The 26,329-nt window shown below is 44.7% G+C and overlaps 1 protein-coding gene across 12 annotated transcripts in view; it reads left to right on the top strand.

Annotated features, from left to right (window-relative positions):
* Positions 1-26,329, top strand: part of NRG1 (neuregulin 1) — a 522,222-nt gene that overhangs the window by 323,229 nt on the left and 172,664 nt on the right. For 6 of the 12 annotated variants that reach the window (XM_074932865.1, XM_074932860.1, XM_074932858.1 and 3 more), the window contains exons 1-2: positions 12,003-12,257; positions 12,862-12,945. The exons of 5 other annotated variants lie outside the window; for them this stretch is intronic. In XM_074932865.1, the coding sequence (XP_074788966.1) occupies positions 12,080-12,257; positions 12,862-12,945 (262 nt within the window). In that variant the 5' untranslated portion in view covers positions 12,003-12,079. Of the gene's footprint in view, positions 1-12,002; positions 12,258-12,861; positions 12,946-26,329 lie in introns of those variants that run through there. One more of the 12 variants, XM_074932863.1, reaches the window with a different exon arrangement.

Here is a 26,329-nt window from a genome sequence, read left to right as displayed (position 1 = left end):
CTTTGTTAAATGGTATCTGTCTGTATAGAGAGGCTCTAGTGAGGTTACAGACCAGGGCCAGCCCAAGGAGTTTCAGAAGCACAGACAAAACCTGATTTTTTTCCTTCCATTAACTCCAGAGGACTCCAGAAGTTGAAGGGAGCACATGAGGAAACCTGCAGGGGAGCGTGACATGCTAAGCATCAATTATCCTGCACCCAGGCAAATGGGAGGTCTGCAATAGCACAGTGGCACCAGCCAGCCTAGCTTTTCAAGACTCTGTCAGAGAGTGGGGACAAAATCTGGGGCTTTTGTTCCTTTCCTGCCAACTGTCTTGCCTGTTCCCTGCTTCTGTCTCATGTTCCATTTATTGCTCACATTTATGGAATGGCATTAAAAAGCCTTGCTGTAATAACCTGACATTTACATGAATTCTTGTTATGCTATTTATTTTTTCTTTCTTTTTACCTGTCACAAGTCAGCTTGTTGAGTTGTTCTGTAGGGTTATTAGGCAATTCAGCAAAACATCCAGCTTTCCATCACACTCCCAGAGCTTTGCACTCCCAGTAATATTTTCTTGTCCAATTTCCTTGCAGTATGGGTTGAGAGTAGAATGCCTCTGGTTTGTTTTGTTGCATACATGACCCTGCATCACTGAAAACCATACAGCTGAGTTTAGTGTTTGCAAGTAAGTCAAATGTCTTGAATTTCTTTACCCTCTGTTCAGTCTCTGATGTGGCATTAATTTGTTATTTCACTGCCTGCTAACAGTATATTGACAGTATTGGCAATATTGAAAGAAAAGGCTTCTGGTTACTTTTCATAGCTTGAGAGAAGGTAATTGCAGGTGTTATTGTGGTATGTCTTAATGTACCATATTGGAAGCGTGCATTCCCCAGGGATACTTTTCTCGGATGACTTACTTGTTCAGTCTCACAAAGTCCTCTGGAGTTGGTTGTTTTGGTTTTGGTTTTTTTTGGTCAGTGTCCCTGGACAACTGATACTTTGTGAAGAAACTTGATAAAAATGTCTTCTCTTTGTTTTCTCTGTGAGACATGTTGTTATAGCACTGTTATACAACCAGTTGGTGTGAACACATCTGTTACTGGTGCACCCCAGTATATTTCATGGCACTTTTGACCCTTTCCAGATTTCACTAACAGTTTCTTACAAATAATCCAGATTGTATTCTCTTTGCTTTTGCTGTAGAGTCTTTTTCTCTGGAGATACCATGCAATCAAAGTGACAGATGTAAGGAATGCTAATAGGAGGCTGACCATCACTGACCTGATGCAGAATGAAACCCAGCAAAAGGAGGCGTAGTTAATACCCCTTCACAGAGAATAGAGGACGATATGTACTGGAAACAGTGGCTGCTGTCAGTCCCATTATTGGGTTCAGACCCTGGATTTGGTTATAAATGTTAACATCCCATCTCGGAACACAAACTTTGTGATTTAGGTGACTAGCCGCATAACTGAGATGATTACTCTACCAAGTTCTCCACAGCAGCTGTGATGAACAGTTCAGGAGCAAACCACAGGATTACATGTGTTTGCATACTGGCCTAGCATAGAGCTACACACAGCAATCAAATTATCAAATAGCACTTTCATATTCTCCCTTATAACTGACATGTCTACAGTCTTTCTGTGGGTTAATCATAAACACAAAGGTCAGAGCTTGTGGAATAACATGTTCATTGTCAATTTTAACTCATGAGTAAACTTGCTGGAGGCATTGCCATTAAAATACATTCTTTCTCTGCTTGGTGAGGTGATCCCACGACTTTCAGCCCTATGCTAGCAAGCTGTATAAGACTAGTACCACATTTAGGTAATAGGATTCCTGTCTTGGGTCAGTTTTGAATGTTTTATGAGTCAAATAAAACCACTTGAAATAATTTAGTGACACAGTCACCACACATTTTATTCCCTGACAACTGAGTTCTTGTTTTCATAGGGGTAGGATTAATGAAGGTTTTTAAAAAACTTTACCACAAAGGGAAGTACCCAGTAAGTACTGAAATTTGGCAGCCAGGGCACAGCTTGTAGAAATTTTTCAGTGATCCAAAAGACCCTAAATATACATGTATTTTGGTCTTCAAGTGTGCTCAACTACTGTGTTTACTGGGATCTGTGTGGTCCCACAGCATCTTCTAAGCGCGTGTGTGTGTGTGTGTGTGACAGTTCTGTCTAAAAAGTATTTCCCAAAAGGTTTTATCCACAGACGAAGTCACACCTGCCTGCTACATCAGAGTACTTACAGTGCTGAGGTTCTCCAGCTTGACTCTTTATTCACATTTCCATTAAAAAGGGATGAATTAGTCAGCAAACAGCAAAGCTATTTGCTATCTATATATTTTAAACTAGGGCTCATCTGGAAATAGTCATGGTGTGTTGGGGCCAAAGCTTCAGGCGTGCAAATTACTATTTCCACAGACTTCAAAGGAGCCATGTTAATCTTCTACCCTCAGGGATCTGTTCTCTGGATTTTTCTTCAACCACACCTTTTGCCAAACAGTTATATTTAGCCCTTTATCTGATATTTTATGCTGATTTCATTTTTTTCCACCACCACTAAACAATACCTTTATTCATGATTTAGCACAGTCATGAAAAGAAAAATGAAAATATTTTTTAAATGTAGTTTTGACTTTCCCTTGGCAATCTTTTACTAGATGTATAGCTTGGTAATTTCTGATGCCCCAAAATAAGGAAGTAGGAGATAGTGACCATGGAGGTCTGGTCACACTAACTTTGACAGCAATATAGGGCAACAGGATTTCACAACAGGTCTCTATACTTGTGGAAAATACTGAATGTAATTAGTCTGGGAAGAAGGAATAAGTTCCCATAAACATCACTGAAACAGCACCCACAATACACTGAAGTCACCACTTACTTTTAGAAATATGATCAATTCTCATGCTTACCTGAAAACTTCGGCTCTTGTTAAATTGCATGCAAAGCAGAAGAACACAGAACTGGTCATACTGGATCAAACTGAAGTCCCATCCAGCTGAATATCCATTTTCTAATAACGGTCAGGAGCAGGCTCCTAAAGGAGATTACAATAACTGTAATGTAGAGAGCAATTTTCTGGATTTATGATCCCAGTTCCTGTCTGTCAGACAGGTACCCTGTTCTCAGGATAACTACAGAGCACCCAGGTGTATTTGGGGTGCATTTTCCCCCCCACCCCCCCCACCCCAATGGTTGGCAGGACTCAAAACAGACAAGTACACAGTTTTTGCTCTGTCGTGTCTGGAGGTAATACCCTACCTCCACCCCACCCATCAGTGCACTGCATTTAATGTAATTTCAAAATATTATTTTTGCAGCTTGAAATAACTGGATTTCCCTGGCCTTTAATTTACCACTTGACTAGTTTCCTGCTTAACCTTTCACTACAATCCTTATTTCACAGCATGAAATGATACCCCTGCACACTCTTTTTTAAGGCAAGCCTGCCAAAATTATCTTCTGCTTGGATGTGATGGGAAGTGCCTGCAAGTTTCTGAAATAACTCAGTGAGAACAATGTATTACTCATAGAAAATTCTTAGTGAAGGTTGCAGCTGAGAAACTTTGATAGAAGGACTGGCATATCAGACACATTCTACCCAAAGTTCCACTTATTTAGAAAGGAAAGGGTACAAAAAGTTTCTGAAAGAACAATCTCTCCCAAATCCCATTTCTGGAAGGCACCTAAGTCTGTACCTGGCTTTAAGCAAAGGAGTTGCCATAGCAATACTCCTGTGCTTAATATGATGTCTGCTAAATCATGGATTTAACCAGGGAATCTCTAATTAATTACACAAAGTTTTATAGCCTGAACTAAACAATCAAGACTTGCTAGCTACAGCTATGTATTTCTTACCCAGATAAGGCAGAGTAGGGAATCTTACCATTGATCCTGGCTTTAATTAGACATCTTAATTATCTTGTGGGATGAAAGACCTTGAAACAAAGCTGGAGTGACTGTAAATCCTCTATTTATTCATTTTTGCTCAAGATTTACATAAGAAGAGTTATGGAGAAGACAAAGCCCACACAGAGAGACTCCTTTCCCTGCATGCAATATATTTGTTTATTGCTGCTCATCTAACTGATTTTCACGGACAGTTAAAGCCCCAACTGAATCACTGCATTTAATAGCAGGCCATTTAGCTGATCTCTCAGTGAAATCCACACAAAAAATGTACATCTGCATGTCTGGTCTATGAGGCTAGAACTGTTGGCATGATCAGACAAGAGAGAATACCCTCAGTCTGTCCAGTCACCATTGTCCCAACACACACTGAGACAGAGACAAGGAAAGCATGGTAGCAATCAGAGCACATATATGAAAGAAAGGGTGGTCTCAATTCCAGTTCCTGTTCTCCTAAGTATTTCACCAATCCAGAATTTTTGGCCAAGATGCTTAAGAGCCTAAATCCTGAGAGATGAGAGATTAATTTCACAGCTGGAAATTAATCTGGCTTCAGCAATCAAGGACAACAAAAAATGTTTCTATGTGAGCAGCAAAGAAAGACCAGGGAGACCCTCCATCCACTGCTAGATGCAGGAGGAGACATGGTAACAGGTGACGAGGAAAAGGCTGAAGTGCTTAATGCCTTCTTTGCCTCACTCTTTAATAACAAGACTGGTTGTACTGAGGGAATCCAGCCTCCACAGCCAGAAGACAGAGACTGGGAGAACGACCCCCCTGCAGTCCAGGAGGAGACAGTCAGTGACCTGCTGCATCACACAGACACACACAAGTCTGTGGGACCAGATGGGATACACCCGAGGGTGCTGAAGGAGCTGGCTGGGGTGCTCGCCAAGCCGCTTTCCATCATTTACCAGCAGTCCTGACTGACCGGGGAGGTCCCAACAGATTGGAAATTGGCCAGTGTAACACCCAGATATAAGAACAATCGGAAGGGTGATCCGGGAAATGACAGGCCTGTCAGCTTGACTTCGGTGCCCAGGAAGCTGATGGAGCAGCTCATCCTGAGTACCATCACACAACATGTGTAGGACAACCAGATGCTCAGGCCCAGTCAGCATGGGTTTATGAAAGGCAGGTCCTGCTTGACAAACCTGATCTCCTTCTATGACAGGGCGACCTGCTTATTGGATGAGGGAAAGGTTATGGATATTGTCTACCTTGAATTTAGTGGGGCCTTTGACACTGTTTCCCACAGCATTCTCCTGGTGAAACTGGCTGCTCGTGGCTTGGATGGGCACACGCTTTGCTGGGTAAAAACTGTCTGGATGGCCGGGCCCAAAGAGTTGTGGTGAACGGAGTTAAATCCAGTTGGTGGCTGGTCACGAGTGGTGTCCCCCACGGCTCGGTTTTGGGGCCACTCCTGTTTAACATCTTTATTGATGATCTAGACGAGGGGATCGAGTGCACCCTCAGTCAGTTTGCAGATGACACCAAGTTGGGTGGGAGTGTTGATCTGCTCGAGGGTAGAGAGGCTCTGCAGAGAGACCTGGACAGGCTGGAGCCATGGGCTGAGGGCAACTGGGGGAGTTTCCATAAGGCCAAATGCCGGGGGCTGCCCTTGGGCCACAACAACCCCCAGCAGTGCTACAGGCTTGGGGAGGAGTGGCTGGAGAGCTGCCAGTCAGAGAGGGACCTGGGGGTGCTGATTGACAGTCGGCTGAACAGGAGCCAGCAGTGTGCCCAGGGCCCAAGAAGGCCAATGGCATCCTGGCTTGTGTCAGCAATAGCGTGGCCAGCAGAGACAGGGAAGGGATCTTACCCCTGTACTTGGCACTGGGGAGGCCGCACCTCAATTCCAATTCAACTGTTCAGTTTTGGGCCCCTCACTACAAAAAGGACATTGAATGACTCGAGCGTGTCCAGAGAAGGGCAACGGAGCTGGTGCAGGGTCTGGAGCACAGGTCGTACGGGGAGCGGCTGAGGGAACTGGGGGTGTTTAGTCTGGAGAAGAGGAGGCTGAGGGGAGACCTCATCGCCCTCTACAGCTACCTGAAAGGAGGTTGCAGAGAGCTGGGGATGAGTCTCTTTAACCAAGTAACAAGCGATAGGACAAGAGGGAATGGCCTCAAGTTGCACCAGGGAAGGTTTAGACTAGATATTAGGAAGCATTTCTTTACAGAATGGGTTGTTAGGTCTTGGAATGGGCTGCCCAGGGAGGTGGTGGAGTCCCCATCCCTGGAGGTGTTTAAGAGTCGGGTTGACATTGGTCTTAGTGATATGGTGTAGTTGGGAACTGTCAATGTGAGGTTAATGGTTGGACTGGATCATCTTCAAGGTCTTTTCCAACCTTGATGATTCTGTGATTCTGTGATGTGCACTTGCATTTCTTTAGACGAATGAAGGAACAGAGCTCAGGTTTCTCCCTCTTGGGGAGTGGACAATTTCCAACACTGTTAGCACAGGTAGGAGGGAGGCAGTCTGTCTTTGTTGCAGTTATTTACAAATAGATTCTCCTTTTTTTCTAGTGGCTTTTTTGTTGGGTTTTTTGGTTTGTTTTGGGGGGAGGGGGGTGGTGGTATTTGTTTGTTTGTTTGTTTGTTTCACATGCACCTCCCTGCAGCATGGAGTTGAAATCCTCCTAAACTTCAGTGAGTCATCTTGTTTTATTGTTAACATATGGGGTAGTTTCTTTCTTAGCAGACATGGCAGTTGTGAATCCCACCATTGGGTACTGAATGCTGATCAGCTGCTGAATGTAGAGCCTGTGTGCTTATATCAGGATCCTGTTTTGATGACTAGATCATGAAGAGCTTGGTGCTACAAAACTGAGGGCTACTGGGTCCAAATCCCCTCTCAATTCTAGCTCCTTTTCCCCTTCTGTAAAGAATGAGGCCAGTAATTTTGCCACAGAGCCACAAGGGTGTTTTAAGGACAAGGTATCTTGTAGATTGCATGACATTGAGATAATCTCATGAAAAAGACTGTAACAACCTTGGGTGGCAGTGCAGACTCCAGAGTGCTTGCACTGCACTGATTGACTCCAAACAGGAGCTATTTTCTTCACAGAGCCTGTGGAGCAAAGGCAGCACAAAGTGGAGCCCTTGGGGACCCATCAGACTGGCCAAGTGATAGTCAGGGGCACTGCAATAATAATGCACCTTGGTTAATTGCACCCTGCATCATTTTTGCTCTTGCAATAGGGCAGAGATTCAGGCTGCTGCTTGTGCTCTGTCAGTCAACTTAGTGCAGGACCGGCCAGGTTGTTGTTGCAGAGGAGGGGGGGGTCATAGGGAAGCAGAGAGGCCATGATTCCACTGTTCTCATTGTGGAAAAGACCACACAGTATAGACACACCTGTGCAATTCGATGGCTCAGAGATGAAATAGCTTTCCTAAACCCACTGGGCAGAGTGCAGTTTGAGACTGCTGACCATGTGGGTGCAGGCTTGGAAGGGCTTGGGACCAACATCCCTTACGAGATGTGTCACCACAGAGGTAGTGAATGTGAGCTGGCTGTAATGGGACCCAGATTAACCATGCATCTACACCCAGAGTGCCAGTCTAATTTGGAACGCCTATTGGTCCCTTGTGAGTGCACCAGGATGACCAGAATTATCATGCTTGGCCACTAAAGTCTTGCACACAATGAGGAAAATCAATCTGGATTCAAACCAGCTATGCATTTAATGTGCATTTGTTAAACCACATTAAAGCTCTATTTTCGCATTTTTAATCAAAGGTGCTTTTAATGTGACTAGACTTCATTATCTTTCCAAGTGAATTGTTCTGAACTGAGTTTTAGAACTTTTTAGTCTTGAATTAGAATATCCACCCAGAAATTTCAAGTTTCAATATATACTTTAAAAACTAATTAGAATTCATTTCTATGAGAGTACAATGTATGGATTGAACACTGGTCAGTGGAGTCACACTGGTGAAGTGAGAACTGTCAGTACTGATGGCGCTGGAGGAGTTTGGGTTCAAACAAGTTCTGGCAAAATTATTACTTTTAACAGATTTTCACCTTCCATGACTTTTCATTTAGCTTATTTTCAGAAGGTCATATCCTTGGTTATAACTAGTGACGCTTTTCAGGAGTGTAGTAGCCTGTAGAAAATTTGGCCTGGTATATTTTTGAGGAAGATAAAGCTTAAGCCCACTAACTACAGAAAAATATTTTTTCATTCATCCCACACTGAACAGCATCACTGTCTTGCACATTAACGGGGCTAGCAGTTGTGACTAGATAATCTAAAAAGTTCTGAAACAGTAAATGTTAAAGTATCCATTTCTCTTGTGACAGTTTCCTGAACTTTCACAAATTGAGTCTGTAAAACTGTTGGTAAATTGGAGGCTATCAGGTCTTGTTTGTACCAACATATATATAGACACATGTACAAACAACTCTGAAATGTACCATTTCCTGAAAAGAGACGTTAATGGGACGTCATCACCTGTCACAATTGCTGCTGTTGCCAAAGATGTTGGTCTGTCAGCTTGACCTTTAAACCACTGTTAGGATACTCTTGTGTAATCAAGATTTGCATCTTCAAAATGTCAGCAGAACAAAAGCTCCTGTTGTCCTAGCTCAGCTGAGTAGATGTCAAAGACTTGGTCTTAGCTGCTGAGACGAAATTTCAAGTCCAACTTAAGATAGGAGTGTGTCTTATTCATAGTTATGGTTAGGATATATCTCTCCCATTTAATTCTGCTTATGCTGTTGATTCTTACTCTTTTCTTGACACCATTGGAGTAGCAATAAGCAGTTTTGGTGTTTATGCAAATTGTCTTCCCACTTGTCTTCATGGGTTTTAAAGGAACGCCACATGGAGAAAAAGAGAGATTGGCAGTCCTCAGTTTAAGCGAAGACTGAGAATAGGATTAAACTGTGAACTTTATTAATTCAGGAACTGATTTTATTAAATGATTACATTTGCTGTAAGGGAAAAAAAAAATACTTAAACCACTTTGTACTCCCTTGGTAAGGCACTGGAGTCTCAAAGTATTTGCAATTAAGCACCTTTAGTATGGCCAGTATATTGGTAAAAATGAACCTAGAAGCAAATGAAAATCAGATTGTTGGTGTTTTACTCAACCGTTTGTTACTCTGGAGCACTTTTTATTTATTTTTGTTTACTGATCTGTCTCTTTTGCCTTGCATTGCGTTTTGCAGAGATGTTTATATGAGTGAAAAATTAGACTTAGCAGTGTCCTCATTCACTTCACATGATGTAAATAATTGCGTAAAGTGCAGAGGTCCAGAGTAGCCATAATACCAACAGCTAGGTGAGCTTGGGCATGGGCAGAGCTTTATTTATATACTGAAGAAGTTGACATGGGCAGAGCAAGGAGATGAATGAGTAAAGCTCCACAAACAGTTTCTACCTGTGTGTTGGTGACAAGCAGGCAGGTCTCCTCTACCTGTTGAATGATGAACTGATGCACAAGAAAGTTTCACTTCTGTTCCCCAAGTAACTAATTTTTATGATGTCTGAGCTATTGTTCCCATTCCACTGAAATTAGGTAAATTGTTGCATCCCTCTGATTCAAGGAGTTCAAACTGGCCTTTGGATGTTGAAATTGGTAAAGAGCTTTGAGATCAGTAGATTGGACTGTGCTATAGCAGCTCAAAAGATTGTTGTACATTGTACATTTTCTGACCAGTCTGACAAGCCCACTCTACCACAGTACTTCAGCTGAAGGGGGTAAGCTGTTTTAACATGGTGTTAACTGCTACCCACTCTGTTAAGTACCTCACACTGACGACAGCAAAGGAGGAGAGACAGTCTTACATGCTACAAGCAATATCTGGTTCTTTATCACCAGTGTATACAGAAGTCAATCACACCCTTTCACTGCTGATCTATGTCACATTGTCTAAAATGAATTATAGTCTTCCTTCTGGGAATAATAGGCTTATTGCTGGGGCAGATTTCTGGTATGTTTTCCCAAGCAGTTTCACATTTCTGACGGAGAAGGTGCCAGGAATTCAGGAATCTGGCGTTTCATTTTCAGGCTTTCATTTCATCTTCGGGCTTCTGGGGTCTTCTCACAGTACCTCACCCTCAAAAAGAGAGTCTTTGGTGGGGTACGTCCTGCGTCCTGCTCATAGCGCCTCGATGCTGGTAACTCCCCGGAACGACAGTCTAATACCGATGAACATTGCGTGAAGGTAATGTTTACCTTAAGCATTTAGGTTTTGCAGAGTACAGAAAATCAGGTCATATGGAAATTATTTAATAGTACACTTGATTACCCAACACAGTCCCTTACATTTTGCCAGAGCAGGCTCCCTCCTTGCTGAGTAGTGACCCCTTAAGGAAAAACCTCGCTACTGCCGCCAGCCATATCTCCCCATCTCCACCTAGCTGGGTCATATTCCCTCATTTTCGGTTCAGCGCATTTGAGAAATGCCGTGTATCAAGAAATCCAAAATGTTGGTCAAATGTGTCGTGCAGCAGGCATCTTTTATAGCTTTTTGTGTCAGGAACTGTACCCATATCTTCCCCCCTTCCCCACCCCCCCCACCCCCACCCCCCGGTTTGATTTTTTCACTGATGCTGTATTGCCAGGCCACTTAGGAGGCCTATATTTTTTGCCTTATGGTTTTGCAGTCGATCTTATTCACTCCTCTTATTTTACCATAGAGACAGAACTTACGCAGCATTATTTTTTTTTTCTGTTCGTTTCAAAGTCCATAGGCTGAAAACCCAGTACCACTGGTTAACCACTTCTTTCTTAAAAAGCTTCTCGCTCCAGGAGAGTATCTGCAAAAAACTGAACTCTAAAATTGAGCCCTCAAACTTCCAGACACAAAAGATTAGGAACTCAGCATATATTGGGTTTGGAGTGTTTTGTCTTTTTCTGGCCTGTTTCACGAAGATTTTTTTAATGTTTTCAATCAAACAATACTGAAAACCAATTCCAAAGCATCTTTTGTGCATGATGATCATGGTAAATGTTTTTGCAGCCTAAGGGACACGCAGAATAGTCTCCTCAAGAGAAGGAAGAATCACTAAGAACTTCGAAGTAGCAACCCTAGCTTTAGGCTCTGATCCTATCTGGTTTTCTCACCGACCTTTCCAAGCATACAGGGAAAACTTTCTGTATTGAGATTTTAAGCGGTTTGGGCAGATCTTCTCTGTGACTTCTCGGAGTATTGAGTTTTGCAATTAGTGGTGTAAGTGCATCTCCTACAGATAATGGTTATCTGCACCAGCAGGGAACAGGGCTCAGTTTAGCTGAGCAACGCGTATTCTTGAAGCTTTCCGGGACAGCGGAGTGTTTTGGTGCATTTACGCTGTTTTAAAGCTGCCTCGCATACGGCTGTACAGGGTTCAGTTCCACCCGTGAACTGTGGCGAGGCTTTTACCTGACCCACTCTGAGTTGTGAAAACTGGCGGTTCCGGAATCAGCCGCGTGAGAGGACACAAAAGTAGGAACGGAGCGGCACCGCGAATATGCACTGTATGTGCGACCTCCCCGGGGGCAGGACCCCCTTGCCAAGCCCCAGCTGCGGGAGCGCGCACTAGCCTGACAAATCCCCCTGCCCTTGAGCATCCGCCACCGCCGGGGGGGCGGCGCTGCCGGTAACCCCGCAGGAAGTCGCAGCTTAAGCAGGTGCCGGAGTGGCAGCACGCAAGCGGCCGCACCCGCCTCTCGCTTTCTCCCGACGCCGCGCCGAGGCCCCCGCGAGAGGTCCCGCGCCTCAGCCCGCGGCGTGCCCGCGGGTCGTGCGCCGGCGGACACACACGCGTTGGCAGCGAGCCGCGGGCTCTGCCGGCCGGCGGGCCGGCTCCCCGCCGCAACCCCGCCCCGCCCCGCCCGCCGCGCCTGGGCCGTCCCCGGGGCTGGGGCTGGGGCTGGGGCCGGGGCCGGGCTCGGGGCCGCCCCGCGCCCTGGGGCTGTGCAGGCTCCTCCCGAGAACGAGCGTGCTGTGCCTGGGGCGGGCATTTTTAAGGCGTGTGCCGAGGGGGTGTGTATGTGGGCTGGAGTTTATTATTATTATTATTATTATTGTTAGGAAAGAAAGGGAAAAGAAAAAAAAAAGGGGGTGGAGGAGGAGGGAGGGGGGGAGACGGGGGAAAAAAAAGGCCCGGAGAGGAGTTTCCAAAAACTTCCAAGCAACTCGCGACTCCAAGTCCCAGGCGGCGGCGGGCAAGAGCGATGCTGGAGCCTCGGGCGCTCCGGGAGCCGGCGGCGGCGGCGGGCAGTGCTGTGCCGGCCGAAGCCGGGGTGGCCGAGAAGAAAAAAGACGGCAACGTCAGGAAGGGGAGGAAAGGCAAAGGGCCCGGCAAGAAGCCCGCTCCGCCGGAGGAGGGCGAGGCGCCCGGGTCCGCCACAGGTAAGCCCGTCGGCAGGTGTGGGGGCAGCCCGCGCGGACCCGCCGCGGTGTTCCCGTACCCCGGGGTCTCACGTAGCGGGCGCATCCCCGCTGCCGCCGCCGCCCGGCCCGGCCCGGCGGGATTGCGTTCCCTGCGGCGGCGGCAGCTGCTCGCCGAGATCCCGGCCCCGCGGAACGGAGGAGCCGTCGGCGCTGCCGGGAGCCCCTCGGCTGTCGGACCGCGGGCGGGCCAGTCTGTCACCCTCCTTCCCACAGGCCCCTAAACCCTGAGCTTTCGGCCAGCTGTTGCTTTTTGCTTTTGCTTTTTGTTTGTTTGTTTGTTTGTTTGTTTGTTTGTTTTGGTTGGTTGGTTGTTTTGGTTGCTTTTTGGTTTTTGTGGGGTTTTTTCTTCCCTTTTTTTTTTCGGAGAGCGTGGGGCTATATCTTCTATTAGAAAACACGTTTTCTGCTTCTTCCTTTCCTCAGAAATCACTTAGCTGAGTTGAACAGATGGCAAACTTTCCTGTTGGGTATTTTGTCAAAACTTTCAGCTGTTTACTCAGGGATGATCAGAGAAGACCTTTCGCAGGCTTAGCAGCACATGTTGTTTCTCTTGCCTCCCCAGTATTAAGCACAAGGATTCGTGCCAGTGATACCCTCGTCCTTTGTAGGTGTCCACAGCGACAGGATTCTGTGGATCGATGCAAAGGTAGGGGTTGCAGCTGAGCATGCTGCCTCACCTCAAAGTAGTTATTTATTTCTGTCAACCAAACACCCCAATCAAGATCAAGACTCCTAATGCTGTACATATGAGCACATAATGCTTTTCCTAGAGAGCTCATGTTATGTCACCTACTTTATCAGAGAGCCTGAGCAGTAACTTAGCTTTTAGCAATGGCAATGTGTAACTGGAGTTAGTGGTTAGTTTATCGATTTCTTTGAATTCTTTGTTGTTTGTGGAAATTTGTTTTAAAAGAAGCATATGAAAAGCAGCCAATTACCTGATTTGGGCTTCAGGGTTTTTTTCCCTTTAAACAGCCAAATGAACAGAAGGCCCCAAAGGGTAAAACTTTCCAAACATACTTAGGTTAATTTCTCTTAGTGCATCATGGCCCATACTGTGCTGCTCTGGACTAATCATCAGCCCTCAAGGAGGATGTGTGTGATTCGGCAGCAGCAGGTATCCCTTTGGGCTAATAATCTTTACAAATGAGCACTGCCCAGTGCATCCTCTTCTCTCTGTTTCGTGAAGACACAGCTCAGGAGTGGGTGTAAATGAGTTTCAGCTACAGCAGGGAAGATTACACCAAGCTAGAGACAAACTCTTGTTTTGACCTTCTTTCTCTCTCACTGGGTTTTTAGAATGCTGTTTGCTGACACTATGCAAGCATTCTGAACATCTCCTACTAAAACTAACAGCTTCTTGGAACACTAAAACCTGTGCCAAACTTATCTGTGACAGCAGGGCTGTTTGAAGTGTTTGGGGTTTTTTGTTTGGTTTTGTGATTGACATAGAAAACAGGAGGACAGTGACATCTTGGAGGATTTGTGACAGGAAAGCTCTGTTGAGGAAGTTCTCTGTGCATCATAGAGTCCCATAGCATCCCATCCCATGCTTTTAGGAGATCCTTCTTTTTCCTGGTATATGGACAGTTTTCTGTCTCCAGTGGAGCAGGATTGCTGCACTGCAGGAGCTGGGATGGTCTCTGGAAGCTGGGACCACCTCTGCGCAGGGCTCAGGAGACTCAACATGCCTTGGGCTGGGCACTTGTGCCAGTGCTGAAGGAGCAGGAAAAGGAGCTGTGAACCAGAGGGGATATTTTTAAGTAGTCCAACCAAGTTGACTTTGACCTAGGCAGAGGTTTTTGGGAAGATGGTCTTCTTTCTATGATGGGGGGAGCCAGAATAACAGCCTGGAGGTTCCACGCAGGTATATATCACCGCAAGTTTAGGTATCCGGGTGTATTTAATTTCCACTTCTGGTGCTGTGGTCTGATCATGTCTGCCATGGTGAGACTTTTATCTGAAAATCTGGAAGGCAAGTGTAGGTTAAGGTTCACCAAGGCAGAGTGCAGCTCATGCCTAGCTCCTAAGGCTTTGCTAAAAACTCCAGAGGGTTGATGCCCTCAGTAAGCTAAAATATGTCAGTCTTTGAACCAGAAAAAGTCCTTTTCTCTGGCACGTGCTTACCTCAGTTCTGCAAAGTGCCAGTATGTTTTTGTCTGTATGAAAGAGTACCACCTTCATCCATACCTGACGTTACTAGTCAAAAGTCTCCTGTGTGGGCAAGAACTAAGCATTCTTGTATCTTATGTAATTAAAATCCCACTCCTTCCAAGAAGAGTGTATGTGGCAGGATAATTCACCTATGTATCTAATTCACACGGAGTTTGCAGGTATGGTATCTGATAGGAGAATAAAATACAGTGTTAAGACATCACCGTACACTTGACTCACAATCAAATAATGTCACGCTTAAAAATTTATAAATTTTATCTCATCTGTTACTTAAGGATATTTTCTGGTTTGAGGGGCACTTAGGACAAGAACTGATTTTAGAAGAGAAAGAGCAGAAAGATTGGTTAATGTAAAATGTAGCAAAGAGCAGTTTTACATTTCATGTAATGGGCTTTTATTCTCTCTATTTGAGCATATTAAAGTTTGAATTAATGATTGGGCTACACATGTTGATTAGCGGTACTTACTAGGGATGAAATGAAGTTTTTTTTGACTTTTGTGGGACCACAATATCTCCTTTTCACTAATAATACAGTTTTGCAGTTGTACCTGATGATTAGATGGTGCATTTAGGATGTGCGTACTGAGAGGTCATGAGACAGTTTTGCTTTTTAGTTACCTGCTTTCTTACATTGAATTATGTCAGTAATTGTCATCTTCTCCGCTGTGTTCTCCTCTGTGAGTAGTTTGCACCTGCTCAGGGTCTTCCTTCCATATGAAAAATGGCAGCTTGCAGCCAGTCATCAGTTTTAAGATCTATGCACTAGCACAGAAGTCCTTAGCAGATCTTGACATTTTTGTTTAGTGCTGTTTTTTTCTGATCGTAGCTTCTCTCATCTTAGTTTACTTTTGGCTGTCAAAGTATGTCACATATCCCTTCCGTCTTGGGTCTGGAAGCATTGTCTTACTGGCAACTTGTCACCAGGTTGAGAATCAGCTTTATTATTTGGAAAAAAAAAAAGTGTATGAGAAAATATTTCTTTATTATATTCAGTATATATCTTTACCTGGGAATTCCAGAATTAAGAAATTTAGAAAGTTATTGGCAAAAAAACCTGAGGAAGTTTGGCCTCCTCTGCTCAGCTGCACAGTGGCAACATAGAAAAAAAAATCTTAATATTTTTAATTGCCCAGGTGAAATCTGGGCTCTGTTACAAAAGCTCAGGGAGGTCCATGTTGCTGTGGCTTTTTTGTCACTAAAATTATGTAAAAGAATATTTCTGCCCCTCACTTCAAGTGGTCTTGAACAAACGGGTTCTGTGTGCCTTGTGTCAAGTCCAGAGTGATTGTATCTTCCTTAAGTGGGGCGGTCTGGGCAGTGATAAATACAGGGGGCAAAAAACTGAGGAGAGAGTATTGCACATGGACAGCAGCTTACAGCTTTTCTCTGAGTGATTTCACTGAACTGTTGTGCCAACAGAGCATATAGACAGGCTCAACAAATCTGCCAGTAGAGCTTGCTAGGGCATCACCAGCACACTGAAAAGACATCCAGCTGGGGCAGAGAAACCTAATGCAGAGAAGCTGAGGATGTGAAGCAAGGTTTCCAGACCTTCCCCTCACAAAGGCACTACTCCTGAGACAGGGTGCTGTTACAGCAGTAGCAGAGAGGCTGGGACTGGGCCCACTATGTCAGCCATTGAACCTTCTGCCACCCCAACCTTTAGTGTTGGTCCACATAAGGTGGTGCTAGAGAAGTGAGAGAAAAACGTCTCTGTGAAAGAGCTGTGTTTTGGTAAACAAGGTGGTGCACCAGCACATCAACTGTTCAGCCCCTTTGTTAAGTGTTTACAGATATCTCAGGGAATGTACGTTTTTAGGTGGTTTCTGCTTAGCAGAGAAGGTGAGGGAGAGGCTGTAAGGGCTTGAAAGGACAAGGGAGAAGAAGACATGAAGTGTTTGTGAGAAAAAAACCTTGATGTGTGCAAAGACTGATAGTGCTGTCAGAGCAGTGAATTCTGTAGCTAGGGGTTATGTCAGCCACTCTAGTTCAGTAGCAGTAGTAGGAAGACCAAGGCTCTTCAAGAATCTGGTGCAGAAAGACAGAGTTGGTGAGGGAAGAGGGAAGAGCAGCAAAGACGGGTCCCAATAATAATTTCGGTGAGGTGACCTCAGCAGTGTTGTTCTGAACACAACTGCACTTGCAGAGCCCAGAGAAGGGAGATTAAAGAATCACAGAATCGTCTAAGGTTGGAAAAGACCTTGAAGATCATCCAGTCCAACCATTAACCCAACACTGACAGTTCCCAACTACACCATATCCCTCAGCGCTGTGTTAACCCGACTCTTAAACACCTCCAGGGATGGGGACTCCACCACCTTCCTGGGCAGCCCATTCCTATGCCTAACAACCTGTTCTGCAAAAAAAAAAATGCTTCCTAATATCTAGTCTAAACCTTCCCTGGCACAGCATGAGGCCATTCCCTCTTGTCCTATCCCTTGTTACTTGGTTAAAGAGGCTCATCCCCAGCTCTCTGCACCCTCCTTTCAGGTAGCTGTAGAGGGCGATGAGGTCTCCCCTCAGCCTCCTCTTCTCCAGACTAAACACCTCCAGTTCCCTCAGCCGCTCCCCGTACGACCTGTGCTCCAGACCCTGCACCAGCTCCGTTGCCCTTCTCTGGACACGCTCGAGTCATTCAATGTCCTTTTTGTAGTGAGGGGCCCGAAACTGAACACAGTCATTGAGGTGCAGACTCACCAGTGCTGGTCATTGACAGAGGAAATAAGTACCTCCTGGTGAGAAATTTAATTTAGATTTAGACAAAATGCCAGAGCTTTGAGACTATGTGACAAACCAAACAGCACAAAGTTCACATGAGGAGTGTGACTGACCATCACTTTTGATTGCATCCTGGTAGCAGGCTTGGTTGATGGAGGAAGAAATTATTTTAATTATATTAAAGATCAAGTTGCAGGTCAGCGTTTGGCTGGGGGGATTAGAGCTCAATATGAGACTTGTTAAGTTTAAACTGATACTCAGTATTCATAAAGAGAGGTCAGAGGGCAGGTCAATATTTTAGCATGAATTGAAGACAAGAGCCTTGGAAGTGGAACGGGAGCTGTGATTACTGGGAAAACTTGTTCAATTCAAGAGGAAAACCAATGCATAAAAGGAGTGACAACTTCTTCTGGTGTTTCCAGGCCACAATATTTATGCACTGCTGGTATGCCTGTACATTTTTCTGGGAGAAAAGCCTCCTCCACCTGTGTGCAATGCCTGAATGCTCCAAACATTCCCCACAATCTTCAGAGCAATTTTGAGAACGAATCTTTTAAAAAGCATGCGAGTGTATTCATGTTTTGTGAATAAATTAGATTAGTCACCATTCAACATTTTTTGACTTAACACTACAAGTACTACTTGACTGTAGCCATGGGAATGCAAATAAAATTGTGAGCACATACCAGTACAGTTGTCTAGTAAATACTGCATGTGTATAGAAGGACATTCCCCCTGTGAAATAAATCCAGAAACTGCTCTGAACTTTGTGCAAATATTGATAACTGGGGAAGGCTGAACAAAATTTTTATCTTGGGTATAGAAATGCCAAGATCTGCTAAGCTATGCAAGGATTTTAAAACATTAATCCCTGGCAGAGCTTGTGAACTGTCATTCAAATCTGAGTTTGTCTGTTTGCAATTGTGGGTTTCTCTTCTTGTATTTCTGGAGAGGCACTAACTGAAAAAGAAAAAAAAAAAAATAGTTGAATGAAACAGTTTGAAACAGCTCCCATAAGTAAAAAACAAAACAAAACAAAAAACCCACCCAAAACGAAATCTTTTAGTCTGATTTTTCAGAAGACTTCAGTACTCACTATTTGGGGCAACTCACTTTTCATCTCTTCTACTGAATCAAAGACACTTTTTCAAGAAAACTTGTTGTGTGCTTAGTTCATGAATGTCTAGCCACAAAAATCACAGAGGAGCTACTGAGCGTCTTTGAGAACAGGTTAGGCACCTTAGTGGCAATCTGTTATTCTGAAACTAAGGCAAGCTAAGTGCTAAACTGTGGAAAACTTTCTTCCAAGCATCTCCCTTCCCCAGCTTCCCCTTTTAATCTCTCCATAAGCATCTGATAGTCCTTTGAGACAGGTACTTACAACCAAGAGCAAAACAGTGAACAACTGTGTCACAGAGGGTCAGAAGCTCTGGAAATGCTATGAATTCTTACCAAATCAGTGTTTTGTTAACATTCCAAAAGTAACAAGAGTGAATGTGCTTTTACCAGTACTGATAGTTTATCATGTTCCGTTACGATACAAGAAAACAAACCAAGTGTCAGTATTTTGTGTGAGTTATTTTAGCTGTACAAAGAACTGCTTGCATGTGCTCGAGGTGTTTCAGTTAACCCTCAGTTGCTCCCTCAGATACACGGAGTCCTGGGGTGGAAGGGGCCCGGGAGAGGACTTGTTCCAGCCGGATAAAATTTACAGTGAAAATCTTGCATTTGAAGAGCTAGGGTGTCAGTGCCAGGGCTGCAGGTGGAGCGCGGCAGAGGCGCAACCGAGGGAAGAAGCGTCTCAGGAATACCGTGCGTGAGTCGTCTGTGGAAGTACTGCTTTACAAATAATGAAAATAATAAAAAAAAAAATGATTACATGAAAAAATCCGTTGGCGACCTGAAAGGACAGGAAGAGGGCTTGCGGAGGGGTGCCGCTGCCGGCGGCGGCCGCGAGAGGGTGCGGCGGGAGTGCGCTGCTGCCCGCGGCCCCGCGGCGGGACGGGAGCGGGAGCGCGGCCACCCGCCCCTTCCCCACCTCAGACCTGCACAGGGGCGGTGGGGTGGCAGCTGCCCGATGCCCCAGACCTGCGGGGCTTTGGGACAAGCCGTGTGGGAGACCTGTGGGGATGTTTTTCAGTCCTTTAACTCCGTGGGTACTTCATCAGTATCAGGGGGTGATGCCAGGATGGCAACTTGTAAAGCAGTCTCCTGCAAATGAAGGCAGGGTGGAGGAGTAAGTTGTGCTGAAACTCAGTGGATGGGCAGGTAAACTGGTAGAAACACTGTGAGGGAAACTTAGGTTCTGCAAACACTCTGCCCCGATCTCATGCAAAACGAGCATGCAGTTGTCTGGTGTGAGGTCACGGGGATGTTCATAAGCACGTTTTTCTCCCCCTTTTCCTTCATTCCCTCCTTTCATACTTACTCCCCACCCCCCTCCATTTCTTCTTCCCTTCCTTCTTTCCTTTGGTTTATTTTTTTTTTCCTCCCTTCCTTCTTTCCTCCCTTCCTCCTTACCATCCATCTGGCCTGCTGTCCTTTTATGGCTTCCTCTCTGTCCTTTTCTTCCTCCCTCCTTTTCTCCATCCTTGTTTCTTTCTCTTCTATTCTCTCTCCCTCCTTTTCCTCCATTTTTTTCTCTTCCTCCTTTCCACCCATCTGTCCTTTCTTGTGTTCTTCCTATCTTCTCTATTTCTGTTAATGGAGAAAAAAAAAAAAAAAACAAAAAAAGGGAAAATAAAGCAAGGTATTTCATGAGGGACAGATAGGGATCTTTGACATAACCGCCTGTCTGGAGTAACTGTGAGTGTTTTACTTCTGCATGGAATACTACTTGTGTCTGGTTTTTCATTTCTGATTGTGTAATTTTCTGTGGGAGTGCTAGATTTGGGGATGAATCGACCATGTTATGCAGTTTGTTCACTGTGGGCCATTTGACTCCTTGTAGTTCTGACAAGGAGTCCACAGGCTTCACAGGTCAGGGAGGAAGAGAGAGATGTTAATCCATTTGTGACAGTCTGCTTGGGAGCCTTTCCTCATTCCCCCTGTGCATCTCTTTCTCAGGTGTTATGAGCTGATGGTCCTTCCACCTCTATAAGCAGGGGGAATCCAGGTCAGGCAATTTGGGCTTGGCATTGAGACTTGGGCTCAGGATGAGCCTTGCTCAATGCCTTTCATTAACAACTTTAATTTCATCACTGAGTCAACTACATGCCATGTCCTATGGCTAATGGTTAATCCCTTTGAAGACAAAGAAGCATGAATGCATACTTGAGATGACTAAACAGAGTCCCTGGTAACATCCAGTTGTGGAGGTGTTTGATAGAGGTTGTTCCCACTGCCATTCTGCCAGAAGAGTCAAATTTTAAATCCAATATTGGGAGACACTGTGTGTGAATGTGATATTTTAGCAGAATTGTTAGCTTCTACACTGACAGACTCTTTAGTTTTCCTTTGAGAAAGTCCATTGGACTTAAAAAGGAGAAAAAAGGGGTAGTTCTGTTAATGTTGTATGCCACCCGTATATGAAACAGCACTGAAAACTGCTCTGAGTTATTGTATTATATTTGGAATGGGTGCCAAATATAACGCAAAAATAATGGGCTGTTATTCTGAGAATACATTTTTGCATGTAGCCTTGGATTGCACCAGATAAACTGGTATTGTTTGTATCGCCATAGTCCTTTGAGGTATAGCTGCAATTTGTATCCTTCAAATTCCCCTCTGTGAAACAAGCTGTCGGAGACCAAGCTCTTACTGCCTAGGAGGCTACAGTCTATGCATGTTCAAGGTCACATCAGATCAGAGTCTGATCCCAGCACAGAAACAGAATGTCTGGGCTCTAAATCTTACCTCTTTCTTCAAACCACCCCGTTTCTTGACATATGGCCATTCTAGAGATAAGAATAACTTATAGGTAACACAAGCCTGTCTCTTGCCATGCTTTTTGGTTTGCAAAAAGATTCCTTTTGCTGTCTGAGTTTCCTGGAGGGAACTGTGCATTGTTGGTATGTCTATAGCAGAGAGGACAGAAAGATGAAGGGTGTTTTTAGATAGTATTCATGTTGCTGTCCTTGGCAGGAACCGTTTCCACGGGGAGGATATGGGGATGAAAGGCATCAAGGAAGATGTCAGTTGTGCCAATGTGCTAGACCTGCATGTTTCAGGGAGTGTCACTGTTAGAATTTGAGAGACCCTCAGAGAGAAGGTGGTATTAGAAGAATTTTCCAGCAGGCTGATTTCCAAGGACAGCACATCCCATTGAAAGGACAGAAGAGAAACTTCCCATGCAGAGCTTTCACCCTCCAGTGGGAACAATATGGCCTGTAAAAACTGGTGTCCCAGGGTAGCCAGTACCTCCTTCTTGTTTCTGCCCTCTGCTGTACTTATGCAATGAACCATACCAGCTTTACAGCTCCAGCTTCAAGAGAAGTTAGCTAAGCTTTTGAAAAGTGGACCTGAAAACATGAAAGCTGCTAGCTGGAACTGTTCTTGGAAAGGGTGGACTGGAAATGCACAATGTAGAGTGTATTCTCCATGGGAGCTATAGATGATGAATGGAGCTGCTAGTGCACTGGTGGGGTTAGTTAAAAGATACTGATTTTAAAAGTGAAGGCTAATATGCAGAGGAAGGACTTGCATGGGTGTGTGGAGGGTTTCTGTCACTCACAGCATCTGAGGTGAGGATGGGTATCTTTCTTGTAAGATATGTTATAGTTCGACCAAAAGCTATGGGACAAATGCAGAAATCACTGGGTGAGGTTTTTTGTGTGTCAGGCTTCTGGCCCAACATTCTGAGCAATTAATTGCTGGACTTAACACTGTAAGTTCAAGCAGTTCTGGCCTCATCTTCTTTTCCATTGACATATTTTGATTTAAATATGATTTTTTTCTTAAGCATGTTGCACATGGCATGTGAGGAGTGCTGCAAATGTACAAAAGGCTAAGTGCAGATGCTGGATGGCAAAATGCACCGTGGGGAAAAGAAACTGTCAACAAAAGTGAAAATGATGTTGAACACAGGTTTTTCTGGCTGTGTGAAGTGTTGGGAAGGACAGAAATTGGCAAGCTGTTTCAGAGCAATAACTAGGGGGAGGCAGGATTTTAAAATAAGGTCATAGAAGGGGATTTACAATAGATAACTAGTCTTTTAACTCAGGCCCATTCCTATGCTATTTTGGTATTTCTACGCCTTGATTTTTTCTCCCATCTGTGAGTAAGGGTGTATCTCACCCCACTCTGTCCTCACTCTTACAGTGAAGACCATCTAGGTGAGGTTTGTATGTTTAGGGCCCATCCTATCACAAAATGGTCAGCATGCATCCTAGCTACGAGGTCTCTCTTGAGGCCTATGCCAGTTCCACAAACACCAGAACCCACTGATCTCAGCTGCTGGTTTTCTTGTTCCCATACCCAAAGTGACATCTGCCCTCATCCCTGACTGGTAGAAGCTGTTGGCAATAACCAGGCTGCCTCTATTTTTCAGGCAGGGTGCATGAAGGGAACTGGTTCTTTGGCTGCAGTGTGAGTTGTACCTAACAGCAGGATGAAGGCAGAGCTTGATGTTAAGGGAATGTCATCTTCCCTGATGTCGACAAGGAAGAGCAAGGGAGGGAATATAATTTCTAAGAGCTGTTGAGAGAGCCGTAGCTTTATCTAGGCATTTCATTTTAAAGGTATGGAAATATTTGCACAGCTGCTGCCGGTGACATTGCTTCCTCTTGAGGGGAGGTGCTGAAGAGAGTTTCCCAGAGCACTGAAGATGGCTGAGGATGGCTTAGTCCCAGGGTGGATTCAATTCATGCTTCTCGTGGTTCAATCTAGGCTTCCATGGCTTTCCCTCAAGTTGACTCTGTAGGAAAGTGCCATCAAAGCTGAAGTAAGCTGCCACGTCTAGATAGCTCTTTTTCTCTCCATGGTCTGTAATTTGAGTATTTGATGTCTGTTTCCATTTTGTTTCCTAAAAGGTCAGACTCCCCTCCTTTGATGAGTTGTGCTGAGTGCTGGTTGCCACAGTGAGCTTGGCAGGAGGACATCTGAAAATACTTCATTTTGCAAGCTCTTCAAATGATTGCATAAACAAAAAGTGTTTGGAAGCCTTGTCTTCTGTCACACAGTGTACAGCCTCTGAATACTTATCCAAGATGCTTATACCTGGGGATGCCAAACCATAAATATTCACCAGACCCTCCAGCACCAAATGCAGCTCAGTGCTTTGGCAGGGAGGCTGCTTATGCTCGGCTGTCTCCACCATGAAATGAAGTAGCTCAGAAATTTCTCTGATTTATACCATCACTTAGTTTGAAGTGCCGCTTTGCTTCCTGCAGTGCTAGGAGGTTTTCCTGCAGTGCTAGGAGGTTTAGACACTTTGTGCTGTCCAGGGGCATCAGAAGAAGGGTCTTGAGGCAGCCGGCTCTCAGTATTTCCAGCTATTTATGAGCTGTAAAAAAACAAGTCTACTTTGGAGGGCCCTTATAACTGTGTGCGTAAGTGGCAAAGAATGTACTGTGATGCTAATATGCTTCAGTGTTAAGCAAGTTAAATGTGTCCCAGGAACCTGCATGCACAGGACAGGAAAGAATAAAAATCGCTGCTGGTGATTTTGAGCCAAATCCCAGAGGAAAAAAGCTTTCATCACAGACCTGGGGGGAAAAAAAGCCATAAGCAAGACAAAGACCAAATGCCAGCTGTAGCAAAATCACCTGTGCAGTTGAGAGGAGACCTTAGCTCACAAAACAGGCAGTTCTGGGACCATAACATCTATGTGTCTGTCTGTCCTGTGGACATTTAGACGCCGAAAGGAAGCCGATCTTCCAGCTTACTTACAAACGAGTTGACCCATCAGGAATGTATGGAACTCCTTGAACATCACTGGGACTATCTGCAGACTTTAAACTTAGGAGCACTCTCCTAAGCACTCTGGTAAATGGAACTAGATGTGACTGTGTGCAAGGTGAAGATGTCATGCTATGGTTAGGTTTCCTTTTGTCTCAGCCTATGTGGGTACCCATGTACTTCAAAGTGTGAGCAGGCCATCTTGGGTGTCCTTTGGCAAACCCTAAAAGAGCCAAGTGGAAATGCAATTAATGACACTGAGTTATTTAAACTGAGAATTACAAATGGTCTCTTCTGTCCTGCAGAAACGGTATTTGGAAGAAATTTAATGATGCACTGAGTCATGTCTGTTGGCCTAGAGATGACAAGGAGAGGAAGATAATTAAATTAAATATCTGATGTTTGCTGATGAGGTTAACGGTTAACTCAGCTGACCTGCAAAATCAGGTGCTTGTATGTTTGGAGGTGTTTTGGCACCTTTTTCATTTTATGTTCTTTACATCAACAAAGTGATAGGTGTTTCTCATTCTACTCTCATTTACTTGGCTTTTGCAAAGACAGGGAAAAATCTTTCTTCTCTTTTTTTTTTTTTTTTTTTTATCCAGAGGCATGCTAGAGCAATATTAGTGCAAACATACATGCTGACTTGTTTACACATGTACACTCTGGTCCATCGCAACTGCACCAGCAGAGGAGTTAATTTTGAAGTGTTCAAGACCTCTTAGAGTTGTATTACATCAGAGAATTTCTCCACTGGGAAAATGTCAAGAAAAGGCTTATTTTCTAAGCCATTTTTAGCTCATGGTTCCATAAGAATGCTGGAACTCATGGAGAAACTGCCTCTGGGAGTGGTTCTGTGAAATATGCCAACAGCTGGATGGCACAAATTTGGAAAACACTGCTGTCCTTAAAGAGTAAAACTGAAAGCCGCTGTGAGAAAGCCATGCATTTTCCCAAATAGCCTTTTCATCTCTGTACTAATGTTTTAGCAAGGAACAAATGCCTATTCTTTCGACAGTGTTGGGAAGCAAGCTCTTCATGGAAAAGCAGAAATCTCCTTACCGTGGCTCACAACAGGGAAGTGTTGAAATATCCATAATAGTGTGTTCCCTTTTAATTCTTTTTTTAAAGCTGCAGTTGGTTAACAACCCCTTGACAAAGTAAAGAAATACTAAGCAGCCTCAGGGTTGCTTTGTTTTATGGCACATTTCATGGTGTTTCTCATTATCAGTTTCATGGCAAAACCCAGTCAATTTCAGATCAATCCCAAAGAACTCAGGCACAAATAAGATCTATCAAAGCCTTTGAAGCTGAGGGATAAGCAACAACTTGGGGTATTTAGAACTGGAGTTTGTGAGGCTGTTTCCATTCTCAAAACCATGGTGACTGCTGGCTCTATAACCAGGGAATAGATAAGAAAAAAAAAACATAAAACAGTATTGCCCTCACAGCGTTTGCATATCCTTTTCCTGACCATCAGCAGGGTACCTGTGGGTCCAGTAATACTGCCTGGGGGTTGCCATCTCTGCTCTGGTGGAGAGCCCACCTCACCAGAGCCAGGTCCCTCCCGGGAGCCAGCAGTGGTTCCCCAGCATCTCCAAGCCACCACCAGAGGAGCACGAGGCAGCTTGTGTATCTGCTTAACACCACAATGACTCCTGAGCATCTCACCTGACCCCAGCAGTACCTCCTTTCTCTGCAGCTTGCTGACCTGGAGGATTTCACCATGGCCAAATGCATTACAGCCAGTGATTTATGGTTCTTTTTCCCTATCAATTTTCCCTGTCACCCACCATCAACCACAACTAGACATGGGATACTAGGTTAGTTTATTTTCCTGTCTGACCAGGAGGGTCACTTTTATGGGTGTTGAAGCATGCTTGAGGGTGGAGTGAAGGATGGGCACGCGGGCCTCTTTGACAAGGGAAGTGTGGAGGATTTTTCAAGCAGGAATGGAGGATATGCACTTGAGCAGGAATGAATGTATCCCAGCATCTCTGGGAGTCCTTCCTTAAGTAGCCGCCCATTTCTTATGTTCTCAGTGCTCTGCTGCTGTCCTGGTGCCTGCTACAATCTCTTTCCTCAGCAACACTCTCTGCATTTCTGACAAACCCTGTTGCCTGGAGCATGCTGTATATAAAGTTTCTAGGGAGGAATGTGGGGGTGGAGAGACCACATGGGGTCATAGAGTTTTTGTGGAGTTGCAATTTGATCCAAAAAGTGAATTACCAGGTGATTCTTCAGAAGGAGATTGGGGGTTATATTTAATACCTCATTTAGGAAAGCCTTTTACTGCAGA

This window comes from Athene noctua, chromosome Z (assembly GCF_965140245.1).
Source record: "Athene noctua chromosome Z, bAthNoc1.hap1.1, whole genome shotgun sequence".
In the NCBI taxonomy this organism is placed as follows: domain Eukaryota; kingdom Metazoa; phylum Chordata; class Aves; order Strigiformes; family Strigidae; genus Athene; species Athene noctua.
Note: the sequence above shows the minus strand (reverse complement) of the source record. Positions and strands in the feature narration are given on the sequence as shown.